The 21754-nt window shown below is 43.1% G+C and overlaps 2 protein-coding genes across 3 annotated transcripts; one reads left to right on the top strand and one right to left on the bottom strand.

The window, feature by feature from the left end:
- Positions 1 to 2833: 2833 nt before the first annotated feature.
- ROPN1L (rhophilin associated tail protein 1 like) lies at positions 2834 to 15073 on the top strand. Of its 2 annotated transcripts, none has more exons than XM_036404397.2 (6): positions 2834 to 2860; positions 4837 to 4986; positions 6819 to 6942; positions 7112 to 7273; positions 9705 to 9880; positions 10345 to 11048. In XM_036404397.2, exons 2-6 carry the CDS (start codon positions 4856 to 4858, stop codon positions 10406 to 10408), a joined length of 657 nt encoding a protein of 218 aa, XP_036260290.1. In that variant the 5' UTR covers positions 2834 to 2860; positions 4837 to 4855; the 3' UTR covers positions 10409 to 11048. The 2 variants fall into 2 exon arrangements, with proteins under 2 accessions (XP_036260290.1, XP_054374490.1); XM_054518515.1 differs by lacking the exon at positions 2834 to 2860 and adding an exon at positions 11065 to 15073 and having other exon boundaries at positions 4759 to 4986; positions 10345 to 10440.
- Positions 12141 to 19916, bottom strand: SNRNP48 (small nuclear ribonucleoprotein U11/U12 subunit 48). The gene is given in 10 exon segments (XM_036404396.2): positions 12141 to 12246; positions 13166 to 13274; positions 13277 to 13329; positions 14527 to 14642; positions 15075 to 15196; positions 16144 to 16332; positions 18658 to 18732; positions 19466 to 19526; positions 19648 to 19761; positions 19835 to 19916. Coding segments are annotated over 10 exon segments (939 nt in total). The 5' UTR covers positions 19895 to 19916; the 3' UTR covers positions 12141 to 12206.
- Between the last annotated feature and the right edge of the window lie 1838 nt (positions 19917 to 21754).

The raw sequence follows: 21754 nt of genomic DNA, 5'->3' as shown, positions 1-21754 counted from the left end.
TTATTTATATTGGATAGAGTTTCTGTATTAAAACTTAAATAGTGCAGAGCTGCACTGGTGTGCCACATTCAGCAGATACAAATTGCCTAAGTGGCTTGCTAGGGTTAGGTAAGGAATGTGATGCATCTAAAAAATACTGCTGGATTAGAATGGAGAGTCCATAGGATATTTTGACTAGTTAGCAGGAGTCATGGAAGTAGGAAGCAGCAGAAATTCTAAGGTATGCTGCTTTATAGCAGCATTTCTGGCAGTGCTGCTATAAAGAACAATTACATCCATGGATATGCTTCTAAATGTTCTTTATATAAGAGTATATATTTTACAGTGGGAGGAAATACTTTTAGGAAGCAGCATAGATTCATATAGAGTATTAACAAGAGCATGTAGTGACAGGACAAGGAGGAAGTGGCTTCAAACTGGAAGACAGTAGGTTTAATTAGATGTTAGGAAGACATTCTCTACTGTGAGGGTGATGGGACACAGGAACAGATTGTCCAGAAAAGATGTGGATGCCCCACCACTGGAAATGTGAAAAGCCAGGTTGGATGGAGCTCTGAGTAGCTTGGTGTACTGAAAGTGCTTGTGCCTGTGGCAGGAGGGTTGGAACTAGGTGATTTCTAAGGTCCAAGCCAGGCCAGTCTATGATTCTGTGAAAATACATTTCATTAAATACAGAAAAAAAATTCCACGTATGTGCTGCTGTTTCCCATAATACAGTGTGGCAGCTTTATGCATGATTTCACTGCACTGAACCAAATTGCTGGAAGAAGTAAGAGTATGACATCTACTTTTGGAGCATTTTAGGGATAGTTTTGAGTGTGTGCAAGGACCACAGATGAGAGATAATATGCATCTCGTTGTTAATTTGCTATCACTAGGCACCTTTGAGAAACTGCACTGTGAAATTGGTTTAATTGAATTCTATTCTGTATGTTCCTGAAGGATAATGTCTCCTTCATGTTTTTCTTGCTATCACGTTCTTAAATGAGTAGATGCTTTAAAACAACTAAAGGATAGAAATGTATGTCATTATATGTCAGAAGTTTACTGTTTTCTTTAGTTACAGGAATCTGCAAAGTATTTTGAAGCCAAATAATTAGCCTGTAGCTTATGCTAAGTATTCCTGTTTTATGAAAAATTAAACAGTTGTTAAAATGTGCGCTTATTGCTTTCCAGAGCCCACCATTTTATCTTTGTCCTGCATGGCCTTGCATGTTCATCAGCAGGGACATAATGTGGATTAAAAAGGCCTGGCTTCAAATAGGATTGTGTGCTTCTGCTTGGCCTGTTTTGAGCATGCAGCACCCAAGTTTCTTTGGAGCAGTGGCTTGAGAAGGCTTTCTGACGTGAATAATCCTATTACCAAGTTGATTTGAGTGCTCAGGCTGTGTACAGTCCATTTTAGAAGGTACAGGAGGGGTATTGCTTTGTAACCAAGAGATGTGCTGGCATCTTTACAGAGGATGCAAGTCAGGTTACCTCTGGTGCTGTTTTTATCTGCAGTGGAAAGAAGACTTTGTGGCAGAGAGGGCACTTTGGTTCCTCACATTCTGGAGCAGTGGGAGAGCCCACACTGCCCTGTGGTGTCAGTTTGGACCCGCAGGTGCTGAGAAGCTGCTGACACTGGCTGTGCTCTCTCCATGGTGGCAGACTCGCCAGTGGTGCTGCTATCCTGAATGTCCAGGACTGTGGAGCCTGACCAGCAGAGGTTGATTGTGGCTGAGCTGTCCTTGGAAGCAGCAGTTTCCAAGGGAATTTTTGGGGATACATTGTCCTGTCTTTTTCAGCTCACTCAGCATTTCTTCACATTTCATCCAAGCCAGGAAAGGAGGTGCAAGAATGCCAAAGGCAAGATGGACATGCCACCCTAACACTGCTCACCCAGTAGAGCATCCTTGTGGCCAGGGGACATGCAGAGGCCAGCAGGCTACAGGGAACCCAGGCACCTGCAGGAACCAGCCTTCCCAGCCATGGGCTCTGCCACTTACATGGGGCTAAGATGTTCACAGAATCAATCAAGATGGAAAAGATGTCTGAGATAAAGACCAGCCTATGACTGAACACCACCCTAGCACCTAGACCATGGCACAAAGTGCTACATACACTCTTTCCTTAAACACCACCTGGGATGGTGATTCTAATACCTCCCTGGATCAACCCTTCCACTGTCTAATCATCCCTTCTGTGAAGAAATTCTTCTTAATATCCAAACTAAATGTTTTAATGTCCCCTGCCACAGCTTAAAGACTGTGTCCTCTTACTCTGTCACTGGTTGCTTGGGAGAAGATGCCAACCTTCACTTGCCTACAGCCTCCTTTCAGGCAGTTGTACAGAGCAATAAGGTTACGCCTGAGACGACTCTTCTCCAGGCTAAACAACCTACCTTCCCCAGCTGTTCCTCATAGGACTCGTGCTCCAGGCTCTTGTCCAGCTTTGTCACCCTTCCCTGCGGCATCCTCCAGTTCCTCCCTGAATTGAGAGGACACAGGATTCGAGGTGTAGCCTCAGCAGGGCCGTGTACAGGGGAAGAATCACTTCCCCCATCCTGCTGGCAACACTACTGCTGTTACAGGCCGGATGCCACGGGCCTTTTTGGCCACCTGGGCCCACTGCTGGCTCATGTCCCGCAGCTGTGCCTCAGCCTACTCCGACCCACCCTGCAGGCTGCGTCTGTGACTTTACGAAGGTAAAGTTCGTAACTTTACATTCAGTCTCCTCATCCATGGTTTGGGCCTTTTCGAAAGTTTGTACAAAGAGCAGGTGCTGCTGTTGCCCTTTAAAGCTCGCCGCCATCAAGTTTTGCCCCGCCCCGGCCGCTCCCTCCGCGTTGCCGGGGCAGCGGGGCCGCGGAGCGGGGCAGGTGAGGAGCCGCGTCCGGGCCTTCGCCGAGCCCCGGGGCGGCCTCCGCGGGGGTCTCCGGGGCGCTGGGGCCGTGGGCGGCCCTGGGGCTCCCTCCGGCCTGCGAGGGGCCGCTGCCCGCCGGCGGTGTCTCCCCGCAGCTCGGGGCGGACGGGCCGCGGGCAGCCGGGGCTCGGCCGGTCCCATCTGCGTGCGGCCACGCCTTGGCCTTGTTTTCAGAACACCTGGGGCTGGCTTGGGGGGCGTGGAAGGAAAAAAATAGAAAATTAGAGCTAACTAGATAGAGGAAGTGAAAGTGGTGAGCTGCTCTTTGTCTCTAGCGAGAATAACCCATGGTGAAGGGGTGCAGAGGCTGCCTGACCTAGCTGTGCTTTTTTTTGACCATTAGGTGTGTATATATGTGCAGGAGGTTCCCTCTGAACATCAGGAAACCTTCTTTCCCTGTGAGGGTGACGAAGCACTGGCACAGGTTGCCCACGGGAGTGTGGAGCCTCCATCCTTGGAGATTCTTGGAACACACCTGCACATCAATCTTTGGCACCCTGCTCATAGGTTGTGCAGGGGTTCAGACCAGCTGACCTCCAAGAAGTCTCTGGCCACCACTGCCCTTCTGTGATTAATGGCTTACTGTAGAAAAGCAGCTCTCGGAATGCATTTTTTTTCTGATTTTATTTTTATTCTTTTATTTGACTACTTCCTAAGGGTACATGCACACGCAGCTGTATTCCTTCCTCAGAGTTTTTCTGTTGTCCTGAAATTCTCAGCTTTTTTGCCTTCAGCTTCTGTTCCTTGGCTAGAGCTGTGTTTTTGAATCATTACTGAAAGTGCATGACCAATGTGGTAATTAAATGTGCACTGCGAAGTCTGTTTCTGATGCAAATTGCCTGCATTGGACTGATGAAGATGCTGTACCCTGTCTGTATTTCTCCATAAATAACGCTCTAAATATGGCTTGATCCTCAAAGGAGCCTCGAGCCACAGCAGTTCCATTGCTCTATCCCTGACTTTTAATTTTTTTCTTTTCTGCTACAGGAAAATTAATGTGAGAAAGCCACCTGCCAGATACTCTTATCTTTAAAAAGTCTATAAAGGAATAAAGGAATGTTACATGATTCCTGATTACTTTCTTAATGCTGTTGCTTTTACTGCTCCTCCTTTCTGCAAACAACTAACCATCTTAGGTTCTTGTTGCTAAATCAACTTAAGCATGCCATAGTTTGTCCTGGAAATGATGAGAAGAGTTTCCCACTGAATGCGCTCCATTGCTATGGGAGAAGAACCATACAATAGCCTATCTCTGTCCCTTCTTTTGGATCCTGGGGAACGGGATTCCTTGCAACAAATGAGTTAAATCCTGAATGAGACAGATACACCTGTAGAGCTGTATGAGCAAAGTGTGATATGTGCTTGCAGCACACATGAATGTTTTGTTCGTCACTGTAATTGTTTGAAGTAAAGTCTGTCACGAGCACAAATTAGTAACTTTTTGCTACAGCATTTCTGAATACATAAACACAGTACAGACTTGCTCATCTGCGTATTCTGGTATCTGTACAAAAATGCCAAGATTTTCCTTGGCATGCAGTAGTGAGTTGTCAGTGTAGATACCTTTCATGTTGGCATGTGTGGTGTGACTTGTCTGGACTGCCCATTTTACAAATTTTCGTTGTGGTAGGTTTGAGGAGAAAAATCAGTTTAAAACTGTCTGAAGTCACCTGTTAAAGCAGTAGTTCTCACCCACCTGTGATTGGTGCCCAAGCTGATGTGTTTTACTTGGTGTAGCCATAAAGGTTTTTAGATCCTAGAGCCACACAGGGCTTTGTCTATTTACCCTTCCAAATCTGTCAGCACCCCAGAAACCCTAGCTGTCAAGTAGGACAGGAGAAAATCTGGGGACAGGCACTATTCACTCCCATGTGCACACACAGCTTTTCATTCACATTCTGCAGCTGTGAACTGCTGTTTTATTTCTTTCAGGTCCTTGTGACTGGACACCATGCCTCTTCCAGAAACCATGTTCTGTGCTCAGCAGATCAAAATCCCCCCGGAGCTACCCGATATTCTGAAGCAATTTACTAAAGCTGCTATTAGGACTCAGCCTTTTGATGTTTTGCAGTGGGCAGCTGCGTAAGTATGATGTTCACCTAACAACAGAGAGCTCTACATATGGGCCCTCAAAACCTCACTCTCCTCTTTATTGTATAGTGGACACAGTTTTGAATATTGCATCAGCATATACATTACAAATACACTTCTGTGTAGTAATGCAGCATGTAAGCCTTTTAAAAATTTTATTTATTTTATTTCTTTTCTGTTTCCTTGAGGTTTAGGGCTGGCTTACTTCTGAAATAGCTGGATTTCCATACAGAAAAATGCATCTTAATTTTATTTTTGTTATTAGTCTTTCTATCTGAAAGACCAACTCTTTTTCCTTTTGGTTTGGTTTGGTTTGGTTTGGTTTTTCTTCTCTCATCTGAGATTCAGTTCTTGGAATTTAAAGGAAAAAATAGACATTAGCTTTCTAATTCTTAAGCCTGGTTAGATTTCTCTTCTTTCTTTCTGGGAAAAGTGCCTGAAAAATTGCACCTTTGAAGTGATAATCGGCATAATAAATCTCTTGCTATAAAGTTGATTTAGATGTTTAAATGTTTCTCATTTAACATCTTGTTTCTTTTACTCAACTACTCACTATAATTTTTTCTTGCCCTATGGTTTGTGTGGGCAAGCTCTTGAAAGGTATCTGTGAGATGTTCTCAGCTGGGGGGACTTGCAAAACTTCTGCACCCTGTGAGGGAGGGGAGGCTGTTAACACAGCCAGGCTGGAGTCCGGCTTGTCTGTTAGAAAGAAAATAATCTGAAGCTGAGTTGTTACCGCTGCAGTGTTGGAGGAAGCCAGCAGGACCACCTTACAATGGTGTGGCGTTTCTAGGAATGTGGTGGAGGTGAGGTGCGGCTACGTGTGCAGCCGGAGCCTGCTGGGACTGGCGCTGCGAGAGCAGGGCCAGCCCCGAGCTCTGCCTGAGCACTGCAGCAGCTCGACGGGGGCAGCCCCGCAGGATTGCGTCTGCTGCCATCCTCCTGCGGCTGCCCATCGCAGCCCCTCTCTCTGGAGCATGCTCCCGACCTGGCGGAGCAAGATCTGTCCCTGGAAGCCGTGCAACGCAGAGCAAAGCTGTGGCTTCACGCGTGCTGCTGCTGTTGTAGTGCTTGTGCCTGTGAATCATCAGATGAGGAACTGGATCTGGCTGAAAAATAGGCCGGGTGTTATCTGTGCATGTATACTGTGCATCTGTTTCTATAGTCACACTAATTCAGTTCTGGAGTGCTGCCTGCTGTATTTTAGCAGGTGTTTGCACAGCAGGGGATAGCCTGAACATGGACAGGGATGACCAGGGCAGATGAGGCGGGACAGGTGGAGAAGCTTGTAAATTAGATGCACCTGAATAAAAACTGAGTTTTTCTTGCACAATTCAGTTTGTTGGCCAGTTAAGGCAGAGGCAGTTCTTAAGGTTGACAGCCTTATAATTAAAAGGATGTGCATCCAATGCCCTTTATGCTCTGCTCTTAAGTTTTATTTTGGAGTAGACAGAAATAGCAGAAATACTGAGAAGAGAATTGCAATGTGAATAGGCAGGTGTACATTTTGAGTAGTCCACGAGGGGAATGTTAAACAGATAAATACTCAGGTTCATCAATTAAAAGAACTGAATATATCATGCACAAAATAAGTTAAATGCCTTAAGAATTATTAGAGTGTAATGAAAAGGGGCAAGTAAAGTCTAAAGATTGTGGGTTTTGGGCACAGAATATAGGAGCTGTGCATGTAGGCAGCTTACCAGTTGCTGCTGCTCCTGTGGGGGAGCCTGCAGACTCTTACACTGAACTGTAAGAGAATTTACTTCTGTGCAGTTTGTAATGGCCATGGGCATTGAGGTGTGTTGCTCTTTCCATTCCCTTAGGTATTTTTCAGCCTTATCTAAAGGTGAACCCCTTCCTGTGAAGGAGAGGCTCGAAATGCCATTAACAACAGGGAAAAAAGATGCTGGTTTGACCCCAGGACTCCTTAAGGTCTTGCACAAACAGGTACAAGCTGTTCTTTATCAAATGCACAATGCTATTGAGGAATGCTGATGTGTTGGAGATGGCTGGGGAGAGAGACTGTCAAGTATTTGAAGTATTTTGGGGAGACAGTGTTCTTAAATTCGTTCTGGTTTTCAGAGTTCTTATTGTGGTACCATGATTTTGTTCATAGCTTTCTTCCAAAGACATGGTGGCCATTGCAGAACTGAGGGAAAAATGGAAGCATTTGGGCTTGCCAGAGGAGCAGCTGGAAGCTATCCTGCAATTGGACAGTTTTGGCGAGGAGGTGGAATGGATGAAGTTTCTGGCACTTGGGTGCAGCGTGCTTGGTGGGGTACGTTCACAGCTGGAGCCCTCATATCCAAACACAAGGGGTTGCCTGGGATCCATATGCAAGATAGACCATAGTACAATTAATGCAGATGGATTTGAGGAATGGTGATTGCTTTTGCAGCAGCTGGTAAAGTGGCTTGAGTGTTTACTTCTGTTGTCCATCAGATTTTGGTCTGGGGAACTTAACCAGAAGGATGGCTAAGTCCTCAGTGGAAGAGCAAGTGTGTCTACAGGGAGCTTGTACTGTGTGAGAGAGGATGATGGAGGAATGATGCTGATGGCATCAGTGTCAATATCCATGAAGGAGAACTGAAGAGAGAAATTAAAGAACCAATTTTTAATTGATTGTGTAGCCAATTAAATTTTCTCAGCAGCACTTAATGTTACTACATCTGCACTTAATTCTTTTAATGTCAGTAATAAAATCTCAGCAGAGCATTTCAACAGAATGAAAGATTATAAAATGCATTAAGCTGATGTTCTTATAAAGTATAATACTTCTAATGATTTCTACAGTAGGGAAGAAGAGGTACTAAAAAGAAAATATATGTGAAATAATTTTTGTGAATGTTGCAATATCTGGAAGGCCTGAATGTTAACCTGGCCTGGCGATGCAATTGTGCAATTGTCTGTCTATCTATCCATCTGTCTGTCCATCTGTCTGTCCATCTGTCTGTCTGTCTTTATTTCAAATTTGTATTTCTTGGTTCCAGTCTCCCTCCCAAAATAATCTTGTCATCTGGGCTCTTTTCTTCATTTAAAAATAGTAACAGCAACATTACTTATCTAAAAAAAAACAACCACTCTTTCCTGCAAAAAAACCCAAATAAACCAAAACTAAAAATGGAGTCACAGGAACATCATTCTAATGGAGCTAGACAGACTAAAATTCACTATCTCACCATCCTTTTGGATATTAAGTGAATTATTTGATTTCAATACTACATAATTAAACCTAGATCTGAGTTTCCTAAACCGGAGAGAAAGACATACATGAGAAATTTACATTAATTTCCTGCAGCTGTAAATTGTGTTCACAGTCAAACAGGGTCATGGTTGAGATACAAGAGTAGACAAATATGAACTTCTTAAGAGCACCAGTCTGAAACATCTTTTTTTAAAGCATCAATACATTTTTATAAAAGCCTTTACAAAAGGAGAAATGACCACACAGGTAGCCTGTTAAATTGTCTTCCAAGGTTGGCAAAATGGATATGAATAACTTTGCTGTGCTGTGAGAGAGACCGTGGCAGATTGGGGTGGCAGGACCAGAAAGGACAGTAGAGAGGTAGCCAAATGCAAAATGTAGAGTTGGCCATCATAGAGTCAGCTGCCTGTCTTTTCCCTGAGAAGCCTTCCAGGGGAGGAGATGCATTAAGTAAAACTGGTAAAGGATTATAAAATGACATTTCTCTGGCATGTGTTCTAGATCCTAAACAGATACTGCATTTATTTTAAATAGTGCTATTCTACTGGTAGGAAATACTATCTTTTTACATAGACATTGCTTGCTTGTTAATGAAAATGTATGAGTAAATTTTGAAAAAGTTGCAGTGAAAAATATTAAGACTTAGGTGGAAGAAAGCCTGTGTGGGTTTGGTTTTGTGCTTTTATATTTTGGATATATATGGCGCATGTGGTTTTACTTGTTTGTTTCTTTAATGGCATCCAATCAGTCTTTGAATGAAACTCAATGCTGAAATTTTCAACACTTTTCCCAGTATAGCTCAGCATGCATAAGGCACAGGATTGTCAACACCATATTTAAGGAAGTATTTTTTCAAAGTATATTTGGAACTAATAATTTGAGGCATGTGTTTTAAAGGTAACTCGGATGCTATTGGCCATTGACTAAACTGAAATATTCTTTAAATGCCTTTGCCTCAGTGCTTTTTCTACTGTCTGTTATCTCTCCTTGCATAGAGATAGGGGAAACGGTAATTATCAGCCAAAATATAATCTAAGAATTATGTAATATAATATCATAATAAAATCACCAAACCTATATTTATTTTCTGAGGGTTGTAGACTTATCTATCTTAACTGCTGCTGAGAATTCATTTAGAGCCATTGAGGTGATATACACACACACAAAAAGATCTTTTACGAGATACAGTGATGTTGGAGCTTTTACAGTAGCAGAACAGAGCTATTTGGCCCTAATGGAGAGAGAGCTCAGATAACCCTATGCAATCTTTAACCATCACAAGATTCTGGTATTTTTTACTCCGGCCTCTACTAGAACTACATTATTGTTTCCATCCTTGGGCCTGCACTAGAGAGTAAATTTGGGGTTTGAAGCTAGGCAATGATGATACCTTCATCTCATTTACCCTCCCTTTTAATGGCTTTCAGTGTGGATTTTGCCATGATATGCAAGGATGTTCATGGCTCTGATACTTTTCCTTTCATTTCTTGCTGGAACCCTGCAGTCCTTGCTGAGTTCAATGAAACAGGCCTGTGAGATCCTAACAAGAGACCCAGAAGGTGGAGCAGCTCGAATCCCCTTTGAAACATTCTCGTTCCTTTATTTGTATTTGGCCAGTATTGATGGAGAGATATCAGAGACAGAAACTAATGCATTCCTCCATGAAATTAAAGAAAAAGCGTAAGTAAAAATCTGTGCAAGGAATTTTATTGTATCGATTGCCTCTGGGTTCTCCATAAGCCTTTAATTTCAGGTGAATAGTCCATTTTCTTCTGGGCATAGCCATGATGTCAGGAGTAAGGATTGACTAAGATTGTATCAAAAATATACAGTTATTTTTTGTCAACTTCAGCGTTTACACTGTTAAAAGATAAACTGTTATTTATCCATCTTTCTCTGAAATATTGAAGCCTTTGCAGGATGGTATAATTTTCCCTGTAGGAAGCTATTATATACAGACTTGTAACATCTGCATATTCCTGGTTCTGGGACCAGCAGCATTTTCTGGGCTGTTTCTTTGATTTAACAGATCATAAATCCCCTTTTTATTGCATTTCATATAGCCCTAAATTGTATCTTTACCAACACACTAGGATTTACCACGTGAAAGTGCCATTTAAAAATCTTGGTTTATTCCTTTCCAGGGACAAACACTCTGGCATGGTACTCATCAGACACTTCCTGCCATACTCCTTCATATTTTATTGATCAACCTTACCAACCCTACTCTTCAGCATGAGGTGAGAAAAATAAAAGAAGGAATAAATAAGTTCAAGAAAATAATTTGTGTTCAAAGTACCATAATTTGCACATTTCAGAACAACATGATCTCTGGCATTTCCTTTTCTTTACCCTGCTCTTGAGATGGCCCTTCAGGGGATGTTCATTGAATAATACATGGCTATATTGTTCTCCAACCTCAGACACTGATGGCTGCTCCTAGGGAGCGACCCCTTCACTCATCTGCTGATATTGAATTGAGCAAAAGTTGTTTTGTTACCGAGCTTCCTACCTACATTTGATAACTGATTAAGTAAAACACGGAATTGAGTTAAGCCAGGGCAGGTGTAACTGGAGCATTTCTCATTATGCTTCTGGTAGCTCTCACTTCATTTTGACTTTGGCACAAATACAGCTTGTGTGCCAGGACATGCTCTATTTAAACTGTTTTACCAGACCCTACTGAAAGAACTTAATGAGAACCCTGTGGCTGAGCTGGTAGACAGAACCAATGCAGGGACTGCAGTGGTTCCATATTGTTTTCCCTCTAATTAGAAGCCTTTTAGAACTTAAATACCTTTTTTCATTTTTGGAAAGACTTGTCTAAATAAAGATCTTTTAAAATGTGTTTTGTTTTCTGACAGGTAAAGCTACTGCATTTATCACGCAGGCAAGGAATACCTTACACAGAGTTGTTTGGTTAAACTGCTGTAGCAGGTATAGAAGCCTAAATCCATCAAAACTAGACCAAATATTTACTGACAGATAATCACACTTAATTGCAGAAACAACTGAGATATGAAAGAGGATACTAGAGGCTACAGTAAAACTGGAAAGATTCCCTTTGACTGAGGCCACAACCACGAGAAACATGAAGTGCCCTTTCTTGGCAAATTGAACAAACAGAAGTATTTTAGGAAAGATGGATCTTGTTCTTATAGTTGTTTACTTTGCTGAAACAAGAAGCTTGGCTGATGGTGACTGACCTTGCTGAAGTAGATTGTGTGAGGAATTAACAGAACAGTACATCCTTAATACTTACCTGCATGTTTTAAGTCTGTTTTAGCAACCTCTATCACAAACACATGTATGTTAGTTGCTGAAAGGAAATGCACCTGCTGTTTGAATATGGTACTCAGCAATACTCCAAGTGTCCTTGGTGCCTCCCCCCTAGCTTCTGTGGAGAGCTACATTCTCATCACCTTTGCCAGATTATATTGTTCTGAATTTTCTTTGAGCATGAGCTTGGGAACACTAACTTTTGTGTTATTGTCCATTTAACACCAGCGGCAGTTGAAGATGTTTTATCCTGTTGGAGAACTCTGAAATGTGCCCTCTGGTACATGCTGTAAGTAGGGAATAGCACCTAGAGGTAACACTGTTCGGTAGGAGAGGGAGCTCTCTTCATGCCTTCCCTGTTTGTAACTGATCTGGACTCCAGGCATTAGCTCTGTTCTATATCCACTACTTATGGGGCAGGAAGGCCAGTAAGTACAGCCTCTCATAAAGTTTATTCTTCAGCCTTGTGAGAATAACTCAAATACATGACAGATCAATATAATTTATTAACAGATGTATAAATGTTACAGATTTACACATTATCTGAAATACACTGCTTCCATCCTGACAAACTGTAGCACTTTTTCGTCTCCAAGCAGCACAGGTGTGATGCAACACCAATATTATGTGCACACCTTTACTGTCTTGGGCGAAACAGCAGTAACAATAGTTCTTGTGGAAGTTATGTTTTGAACAGCTGACAAACAGAATCATCAGGTTCTTGTTCCTACTTTCTTCTTTTATGATTGTAATACTTGTCTTCATCCCTGAAACAAAAACATAAACATTGTGTGGGCTGTTAGGCTCAGAGTGAGAGTCTGAAGAGAAAAAAACAACTTGGAAAATGGCAAGCTCTCATTAAATGTAGCCATGTCCTCCTCTAAGGAAAGAAAGTAAACTGCTCGTAGACAGGTGAATTTCCGTGCTGCTTTAATCAAGCCTTGTCATGCAGTGCCAGAGTGGCAATTAGTTTAGGATGAACGGCATCACGGTGTAATGAAGCCAGCTTTGAGACAAGCCATCATTGCCATCCATGCAGTTATGTAATGCATTTACCCAAACAACAAGGGCAAGGCAGCATTTCTTCTGCACAACAGTCCCTGTCATGTCTGCTCAAACATAGGTCACACACACCTGTGGGCCTGCAGATGTAAGTATCAACTTTGGTGATGGTATTACAAGCTGTGGCCTAGATTTGTTTTCTTTTGCTAAATTGTATGTCCAGATGTACTGAAGAGCAACAGCATTGTTTTGAAGCATCTAATGTGGAAAGGTTAATAATACTATTTATTAAGGTCTCTAGAGCAAACTAGAGCAGAAATCATCACTAGACATGACAGGCACTTAGTTGTGGATGAGAAACATGCTGTCCCTTAACCATACTGCTCAAGGAGTAAAATCAACAGCCTGTTACAGTACTGTTGCAACCCTGCAAGCATACTGCAGGAAGTGCCACCTTTCAGATGTGTCAGTAAATTCTGAAGTCTGGATCACAGTTTGTGATTTCACAGTATGTTCTGTTTAGTATTAGTAGCCTCATACCACTGACTTGTCATACTGCACATGAGGTTAGCCCAGCTTTTTCACTGGATGAGACATTCTCAACCTCTGCACTATGTTCTCAAAGAAAATGGCTACAGCTGCTTGATTGGGAAGCAGGAGTCAGCTGTCAGTGTTTCTGCTCACCTCTCTCTTTTTCTCCGAGAGTCTCTGTCTTTGCCTCTCTCACGACTCCTCCTCCGTTTACTTGGACTCCTGCTGGTGTCTCTCCTGTGTCTCGTGCACTCCGTGTCCTACTGCTTCCCCCAGACTGCCGCGAGTCCACTGAAGCTGACCGCCTGTCCTCCCTTCTGAAAACAAACTTAAGTGACTTTAATCCATAAAAACAGTTTCACAGTCACTGCTTCCAGTACCAGTTTTGTAATATAGTGACATACTACTGATGTAAGACAAAAGACATATCTTTTATTAAGCCTATCTCTCTAAGAAATGCAATACCTCCCAAAAGAGGCCCAAAGTCCATGTGCATATCTCAGCATTCTAACCCAGTTATTTCCTATGAACACTGCTCCATAACACCTTTGCTTGTCAAACAGGAGGCAGTAGAAGGGGTTCACTCTGTTTTGCTTCAAATCTTTTAACTCTTCAAGCACCTGTCTTAAGCTGCAACCTACAGCTGGAGAACCTAAGTCCTGATCTGACAGAATCACAGAATTGTTAGGGTTGGAAGGGACCTCTGGAGATCTAATCCACTCCCTGTGCCAAGGCAGGGTCACCTAGAGCAGGTTACACAGGAACCTGTTCAGGTGGGTTTTGAATTTCTCTAGACAGGGAGACTCCAGGATCTCCCTGGGCAGACTGTTCCAGTGCTCTGCCACCCATTCATCTTCATTTTAATGCTGGTAACAGAGTGTCACTTTCTAGAGTGTTTCAAAAACATTCTCCTCTCAAAGACCTGCTGAAGAGGCACAAATAGGCAATCACTAGGTCATGACTCCATGTTTACTTCAGTGACCAACATGTGGAAGGGTATGCAGTGTTGCTTGACACAGCAGAAATATGTATACTACAACACCCTCCCAATTAGCACAGCAGCATTTGCAGGGATAAGAACTGTAAAGCCTCCCCATATTTCCTATGTTATGGAAACTTCTACTCTGAGGTGTAATATATCTAGCACATGTCATGTAGTAGGGAAGGGTAAGAAATTGTATACTTGTATTTCCAAGTGTCCTTCTGTAACCAGCTACAACATATATACACATTTGGGCACAGAGGGAGCACTATTCATCCCCCACCTCCACCAGAAACTAGCTGTTCAGCTGAATCACTTGCAACTAACCTACTTACCTCTGAAAGAAAGATACTTATTAATTTTTCTCCATCCTCCATGCAGGCAGAGTTTCTCAAACAAGACTTAATAGAATTAGTATAAAATAAACCGTGCATATGACTCAGATATATGTTGATATGTGCTATTAGAAGAAGGTGGTAAGATAAAATTACAACCTGCTTCATGCCTGAAGAAGCTGTCATCTTTGGCATACCTTCCTGAAGACTTTGACTTCCCTCCTTCACATATCTCTGAATTATCCAACCTGTTCTCCTCCTGCCACTGATTGCTGAGTTCTTCCATATGCACACCAATCACATCCCGAATCACCTGGAGATTAAGATATATTAAAAACAAACATGTCATGGTAGTGCCTGAACTAGCACTAAACAAACTGTAAACATCTCAAAAAAAACCCTAACCTCACAAAAATCTCCCCCAAACCCTGTACATCAGATGTTTGAATGGAAAGTCTTATTTGCAGAAAAATGTTTCAGCATAAATTTAAATAGCACCGTTTTATGATAGTGAGCTATGTCTTGCTGGCATTTTCACATTCAAACCTTAGCAGTTAGAAATGCTCATTATTCATAACTTGCTGCAACAAACCAAAATAATTTCTCTACAGTTTGCAACAATAACAAAGCAGGATACAAGAAGCAGAGAAAGACATATTATTTGTCTTTGAAAGCATATGTAGTTGTTCATGCCGATGTATAATAAGCACTTCTGTGCAAAAAAGCCTTTTTTTTCCCATCTCACCTCAGTGTAGGACTTCTTTGTTATATGAACATTCTTAGCTCTGTATGACTGCCGCCGCCTTTTGTAATCTCGCATTTCAGCCAGAATTTCAAGATGGGACTTCGGACCTTTCTGACTGTCATCTAGCAAAAAATTGGGAGTAAAACAAATGGTCATTAGCAGGATGTTAGCACCTGCAGTACACAGGCCTTGTATGCTCAGGACATAAAATAATTGTGTTCTTTCTCAAGCTCCTCCTGTATTTAGTAACTATGGTGAATTTATCTCAAGCTTCCTCCTCCAACCTTCTTGCTGGCTGCTTACACACAAGTAAAAAGCCACCAAGCAAATGCTGTTATGTGATCTCAGTCTCCAAACTGTGATCCACACCAAAATACAGGCTGGTGATTTGGTCAAATGCCTTCTAAATATGAGTCATGTTTTCAAAGCCAGTATTACACTAAGACACAGAATGAGAAAGCCAGATTCTGTAAAAAAGTTACCTGCATAGATGCCAAGCACTGTCACACCTCCTAGGCACAGCAGGGCCTGCAGGGTGACACAGATGCTTTTGCTGCACTTGGTAGTTACAAACTGGCATGACTCAACAGGGATGAGAGGTCCCAGACCAACACCAAGGTATGTTTCTCAAGAGCTCCACCTGGATGACTGCCAACCTCTCCTGTTCAGCTTTTACTCTTAAGCAATCTTTAATCTCATCATGTCTTACAGCAAATAACTGTTAGCTGCACAGCACAGTGGCAACATTAATCAACCTGGAGACAGCTGCAGCAAAGACAGAAGATCCATCCACTGAGATACCCATAATACATGTGCCAAGGGCAGAGCACTGAGGTTTTCCAACAAGGTAAACACCACAAAGGACAACAAACTAGCATTTTGTGATCCTGGATCTTTGTTGTAGCTTTTAAGAACAGTATGCTCTCCACAAAAAAAAAAAAAAAACAAACACAAAAACAAACAAAAAAAAACCCCACAATCAATTCTGTTTGGCTATCAACAAAACTCACGCAACTGGACAAAGTGAAAGTTCTGAGCCATAAATTCAACAACAGATCATTCTTCAAACCTTGGGTGATTTTTGCTGCTAAATCCACGAAGAGATCACTGTCATTTTCTGTAATCTGGGATCTGGACCTCTGTTTCTTTGTCTCCTCAACAACATAATCATAAAGAGCAAGGCGGTCAGCTTGGGTCAGGTCACAGGTGAAACGCTTGTGGTTTTGAGGAACTTCTATGGGCAGTAATGAGTAAGAACCTGGAGGTTGGACAGAGAGCTGTTACTTGTAAAGCAGCATAATTATGCAGGAAAATAGCAAGAAGCTCAACAAACAAACAATGCCGTAAACTCCTAGGCTGTTTTCATCCTTCCCCTATGTATCTGTAAGAAGTTTCAACCTTCTTAATTTGAAAAGATGAAAATACACAAAGATCCCTCCTAAGCCCCCTTCAGGCTGTAAAACCCCTCTTGACTGCTTACACAGATACAGTTTTCATATCCCACAAAGGAATCATACTAGATTAGATCGAAACGACCTCTATAATTTCCCATGAGTTTCACTTTTGGCTTACAAACTAAATCAAAAGAGGCTGCAGCTCTAACTTGTGGGTTTATCTTACTCCTAAAATGTTATGTAAAGTGCTAGCTGCAAAATACCTGTTCTGCCAACAAGAATGAGAGCTTCTAGGAGACTAGATAACCAAGCACTGTGAAAATCAGTCTCACTCACACTGTCACCTTCCCTACAGAGCTTTTATAACAGACTGACACTGGGATTTATAGCTAAAAGTACTGCAAAGGCACTTTCAAAGTGCTCCAGATCAGATAACTGACTTAAAGCTACGGAAACAAGCACACTGCCTGAACACTTTCTTTCCCATTCCCCAGTTAAAACACACATGCCTCCAAACAAATTAATCCATTCTCAATCCACTGCAACAGCAGTTAAGTGACTTCCACAAAGACACAGGCTGTAATCCTCTAGGACATTGCCAGCAGAACACCATTTGAGTCAAAAACTTTAAATTTTCCTGCAACCATTGATCTGACCTCCATAATCCTGCCTCCCCCAACACAATCCCACACATCTCCAGACAGACAGCAGAGCCAACACATAAGAACGGGGTATGCAACAACAGCAAACCTAGAGCTTCTCCAGATTATTCAGCTCTCAATGGAAGCTGGGCAATCTTTCACATCCTACTATCACTAATGACACCAAAGAAGAGGAAGAGAAACCACAGTAACTCTCAAACAAACCTAAAATACAAGATTTCATCATTACTGTACTTGGAACCTAAACCAGAACTGTTCTAACATGAACAAATGAATTTAAACACAAAAATTAGAAGTCTCTTTTTAAAATGCACTGTTCTTACAGTGTCACAGAAGTCCATAAAAATGCACTGATAATTACATGCTTGTGATTTCAGAAGAATTACACAACTTGTGATTGAGACAAATTTTTCTTTTCAACAATATAGTTATGCTAATATTCTAAATATGGTTAGAATTGAAAAAAGAAAACAAAGAAAGAAAATCTTCTCCTTTGAGACAGTGAGTCAAAAAGGAAATTTACAATGAAAAATTATTTTTCATTTGTTTCTGTTGCCAAAGCCTTTACAAATCTTACGACAGGCCAAGTTGTCACAATGAAAAGCACCGATGCAGTTTTAGTGTTATCCTCAGAGAAAGGCAAGCTTGCAGGGCAATCTGGGCAGTGAACACTGGCATCTAGTGGCTCACTGGTGCACCTTTGCAATGAACCACTCCACAAAGGGTTTATCTGCTGCTTCTCTACTTGGACGTGGTTGTGTCAAATTAATGAGTTCCCACTTCCCTTCAGAGGAAATGCACCTCACATGCTCAAAACACTTCCAAGCAACTGTCCATTAAGCCTCTATTTGCTATGCCAGAGAAACAAAGAAAACATGAAAAGCTGTCCTGAGCAAGTGCTGTATTTCACTGTCAGAAAAGTTTCAGTGTTACTTTTCCTTCTGCCTATATATGTTTAACAACCCAAAGTCTACAGAGAGCAAGTGTTCTTTCAGGTGTTGCAGTAATTTCTCAACCATATACTAAAGCTCAACAGATTCCACAGGGAGCCCTATTTTTCTGCTTGATCTAAATGTGAACCTTCAAAAACTCCATCCTAGCCTGGTCCCCTGTCTGGTCACAAAACCCACTGAAAAATGAAATGTAAAGGAATTAGTGATCTTGGAGCAGTGACAGAGGACAACATCACATTTGCAAATGTGCCAGCATAGTTCTTTTACAAATATTAGTTCAGTCTTGAAACAGTCCAACATAGTAACCAGCCTGTTGTTTGGTTTTTTCAGTCCTGAAGGCAATAAGAGATACAGCCACAACAAACTCAAAGTCTCTCATCTAGTTGCCCCAAGTATAGAAAGTAATCATGCTCCAAGATGTGCAGGGGAAAGAATATTAAGAATAAATGAAGTGAAATTCCTCACAGCAGTTCTCAGTGGAATGAGAGGAATGAAGGAAGCAGTAAGGAGGGAGACAAGGGCAGCTCTCCACAGGAGGCTGGTGAAAGCACATCAGTATCTTCTTGCTCCTTACCTTCACTGTAGCCTGAACCTTCCTTCATACTTTGGGCTCTAGCCTGCTTAACAATGTGAAACTGTAGATCTTTATCTGCAGGCAGAGAAAAAAATAAAATCATACCAGTTTTACATCAAGTTTTTGGGTACTTGATTGGGTTAGTCTTTATTCCCCAACCTCTATTATAAGACTTATGGTATGGTACAAAACATCATTGTTTCATTCATTTGAACTAAAAATGCAATTTTCATCTATTACATATTTGAAATGAGGGGAGAAAATTAAGAAAAAAATGCATTTCTGGGTTACAAGGATATGGAAAAAGAAATGTATGTATATTGCTCTCTGTACCATTGCTTTATCTCCAAATTCTACAGACAGCTTCCCCACCTTCTTAGCATTCATTTTAATACACTTTTCTGCATTTGATGCAAGAGTGAGGACTGAGAACATAGGAAGAAACTCCTAAGAGGACAAAACAGATCCTCCTTAGATTTTAAGACGAAAATATAAAAGTGATCTACAGAATAGAATTACACAGTGACAGATGCATAAAGACGGTAAAATAAGGCAAATTGCAAATTACAATTTGAGAAAACTAACCTACTGATTGAAACACTGAAGGTTTTCAGGAGGTCTTGGGGAGCTTACAGCTGCCAAGGCAGCGGGGTTGTGCTATCGTGAGGACCCGGCCTCCTTAGTCCCACATCTTTGTCCTTCCCCGGGACCTCCCCATGGCCCCTCATCCTCTGCACTCCCCGGGGGTCCCTCCTCAGCCCCAGCCGCGTGTGCCGCACCGTCCGGCGGAGCCCCCGCTGCCGCTCACCCATGGCGATGCTAGGAACCTTCAGCTTTCCGTAGAAAAAGCTGGAGTCGTACATCTCGGCCTGCGGGACCAAAGGGCTCGGTCAAGGCCCGGCCCGGGGCTGCCGAGCGGCGGTGGCAGCCCAGGCGCGCCCGGGGCAGCAGCGCCAGCCCCGTGCCCCGCTTCCCGAGCCGCGCTCCCACCTCCTCCTCGGCGGAGTACCCCATCCTGCGGAGCCGGCAGGACGCCGCGTGCCTCTCCAGCGACGCGCGGGGAACACGGTGATGGACATCATAGGGGCACAGCACCCACTCCACCTGCGAGGGGACACGGGTCAGCCCCGCCACGCCGGCCCCGCCGCCCTGCCCCGCGCAGGCCCCGCCGCCTCACCGGGTCCCCGCCGAGCCACACGGCGCTGGGAGACTCCATCGCTGCGCCGGGCGCCGCCATCGCCGCACCGCGCAGCCCCGTGACCGAGAGGGGCGGCCCCGGCGCCGCCTTCGCTGAGGGCGCTCCCGCCTCCGAGGGGGCGGCACCCGGCCCGGCACGGGGTGCGGAGGGGGCAGAGTTGAGCTTTGCCTTTTATTTTTTAAAAATTAGTATCCGGTAGCTGGACAGTTAAGATTAATCAGTTGCATTGTGAGCATGGTTAGTGTGAAAAATGCATATTTTATGATTGGATTTTCTCAAAAATTAAAATGAATACTATATGTGTTGTGTTAGAAAATAATGCTGTATTAATTCTGTTAAGTAGTGTGTTAAATATAGTTTTGGGTTATAAAAAATGTTAAAATAGAAACTATGCTATGTAGGATACCTTTTTTTTTAAAGAAAGGACTTGCAGCGAGATAGCAGCCACAGGACACCTAAATCTTTCAGAGAAAAAGAATTTATTGCCCTCTTATCAGAAGAAACAAACTTCTTCCCGCCTCGAAGGCGCTGTCAGGATTCAGAGGAAGAAGGTGACGATGACCAGACAGAATCCTGTGTTTGAATAGAATTTATGCATCATGTACGAAGTGTATGAATATGCAACAGGCTATTGTTTTTAAGGGTTAATCCTTTGTTAACGGGTGTCCTTTTTCGGCCTCGTGCTGCCCAGAAAAAGGTACCCGGATATCCATAACTCTTTGTCTCTATTGTCTCATATTGTCCTAATTCCAATTGTCCAAATTATTATTACTCTAATTGTATTACTATTTTTATAACCATGTTATTACTATTAAACTTTTAAAAATTTAAAAACAAGTGATTGGCGTTTTTCACAGTTAGAATTTTAAGGAGTAGGGCAGAAAATCCCAAGTTGGATGGGCTGTCCGGACGAAAGGCACCAGGAGCAAAATCAGCGGGGCTGAGCAGTAACTGGGGACTGTAATCCCGGCAGTGGGCGATCCGCGACCTCCGACTCACTGGCCACCTACTCGGAACGGACCCCAGGCTCAGATGGAGGGCAGGACCGCGCCGCGGCCTGATTAGCATGAGCAGCGAGAGACACAGCCAGCAGATGGGGATTGAGTAGCAATGAACACAAAAGTTACGTAATTTGCAACCAATGACCGCTGATGCCCCTGCTTGCTGAAATGTGTAAATAGCGTGAAGTTCCGGCGCTCGGCAAGGCAGCCGTGTGCGGGTCACTCCCAGCTGACTGCCTGGCGAGACGGGAGCAAGCACCGGGAAGGCCGCTGTGCCTCAGGGCCGCGGGCGCCGCCTGCCGGCGGGAGGCCGCGGGGACACGCCGCCCTGCCCTGGGGGACAGCGGGCTCTGGCTTTCCTGCGCCGCACGGGCCGGGGTGCCCGCCCGCCCGCCTCAGGGCCGCTCGCCTGGCCCCCAGAGCCGCCAAAGCGCTCCCCCGATCGTGGCGGGGCGGGAGGAACATCAGCCTCGCTGTCGCCATCGAGGCTCTGAGGCCCGATTCTGTCTTGGAACATGTGACAAACGCCAATCACTTGTTTTTTGTTTGTTTTTTTTTTTTTTTTTTTTTTTTTATTTTATTTTAAAAGTTTAATAGTAATAAAATGGTTATAAAAACAGTAATACAATTAGAGTAATAATAATCTGGACAATTTGAATTAGGACAATATGAGACAAGCTGCCTTTTTCGGGCAGCACGAGCCCGAAAAAGGACACCCATTAACAAAGGATTAACCCTTAAAAACAATAGCCAGTTGCATATTCATACACATCATACATGATACATAAATTCCATTCAAACACAAACACAGGATTCTGTCTGGTCATCGTCACCTTCTTCCTCTGAATCCTGACAGCGCCCTCAAGGCGGGAAGAAGTTTGTTTCTTCTGATAAGAGG

Source organism: Molothrus ater, chromosome 1, assembly GCF_012460135.2.
Source record: "Molothrus ater isolate BHLD 08-10-18 breed brown headed cowbird chromosome 1, BPBGC_Mater_1.1, whole genome shotgun sequence".
NCBI lineage: Eukaryota > Metazoa > Chordata > Aves > Passeriformes > Icteridae > Molothrus > Molothrus ater.
The sequence above is the reverse complement of the archived record's forward strand: the minus strand, read 5'-3'. Positions and strand labels throughout refer to the sequence as shown.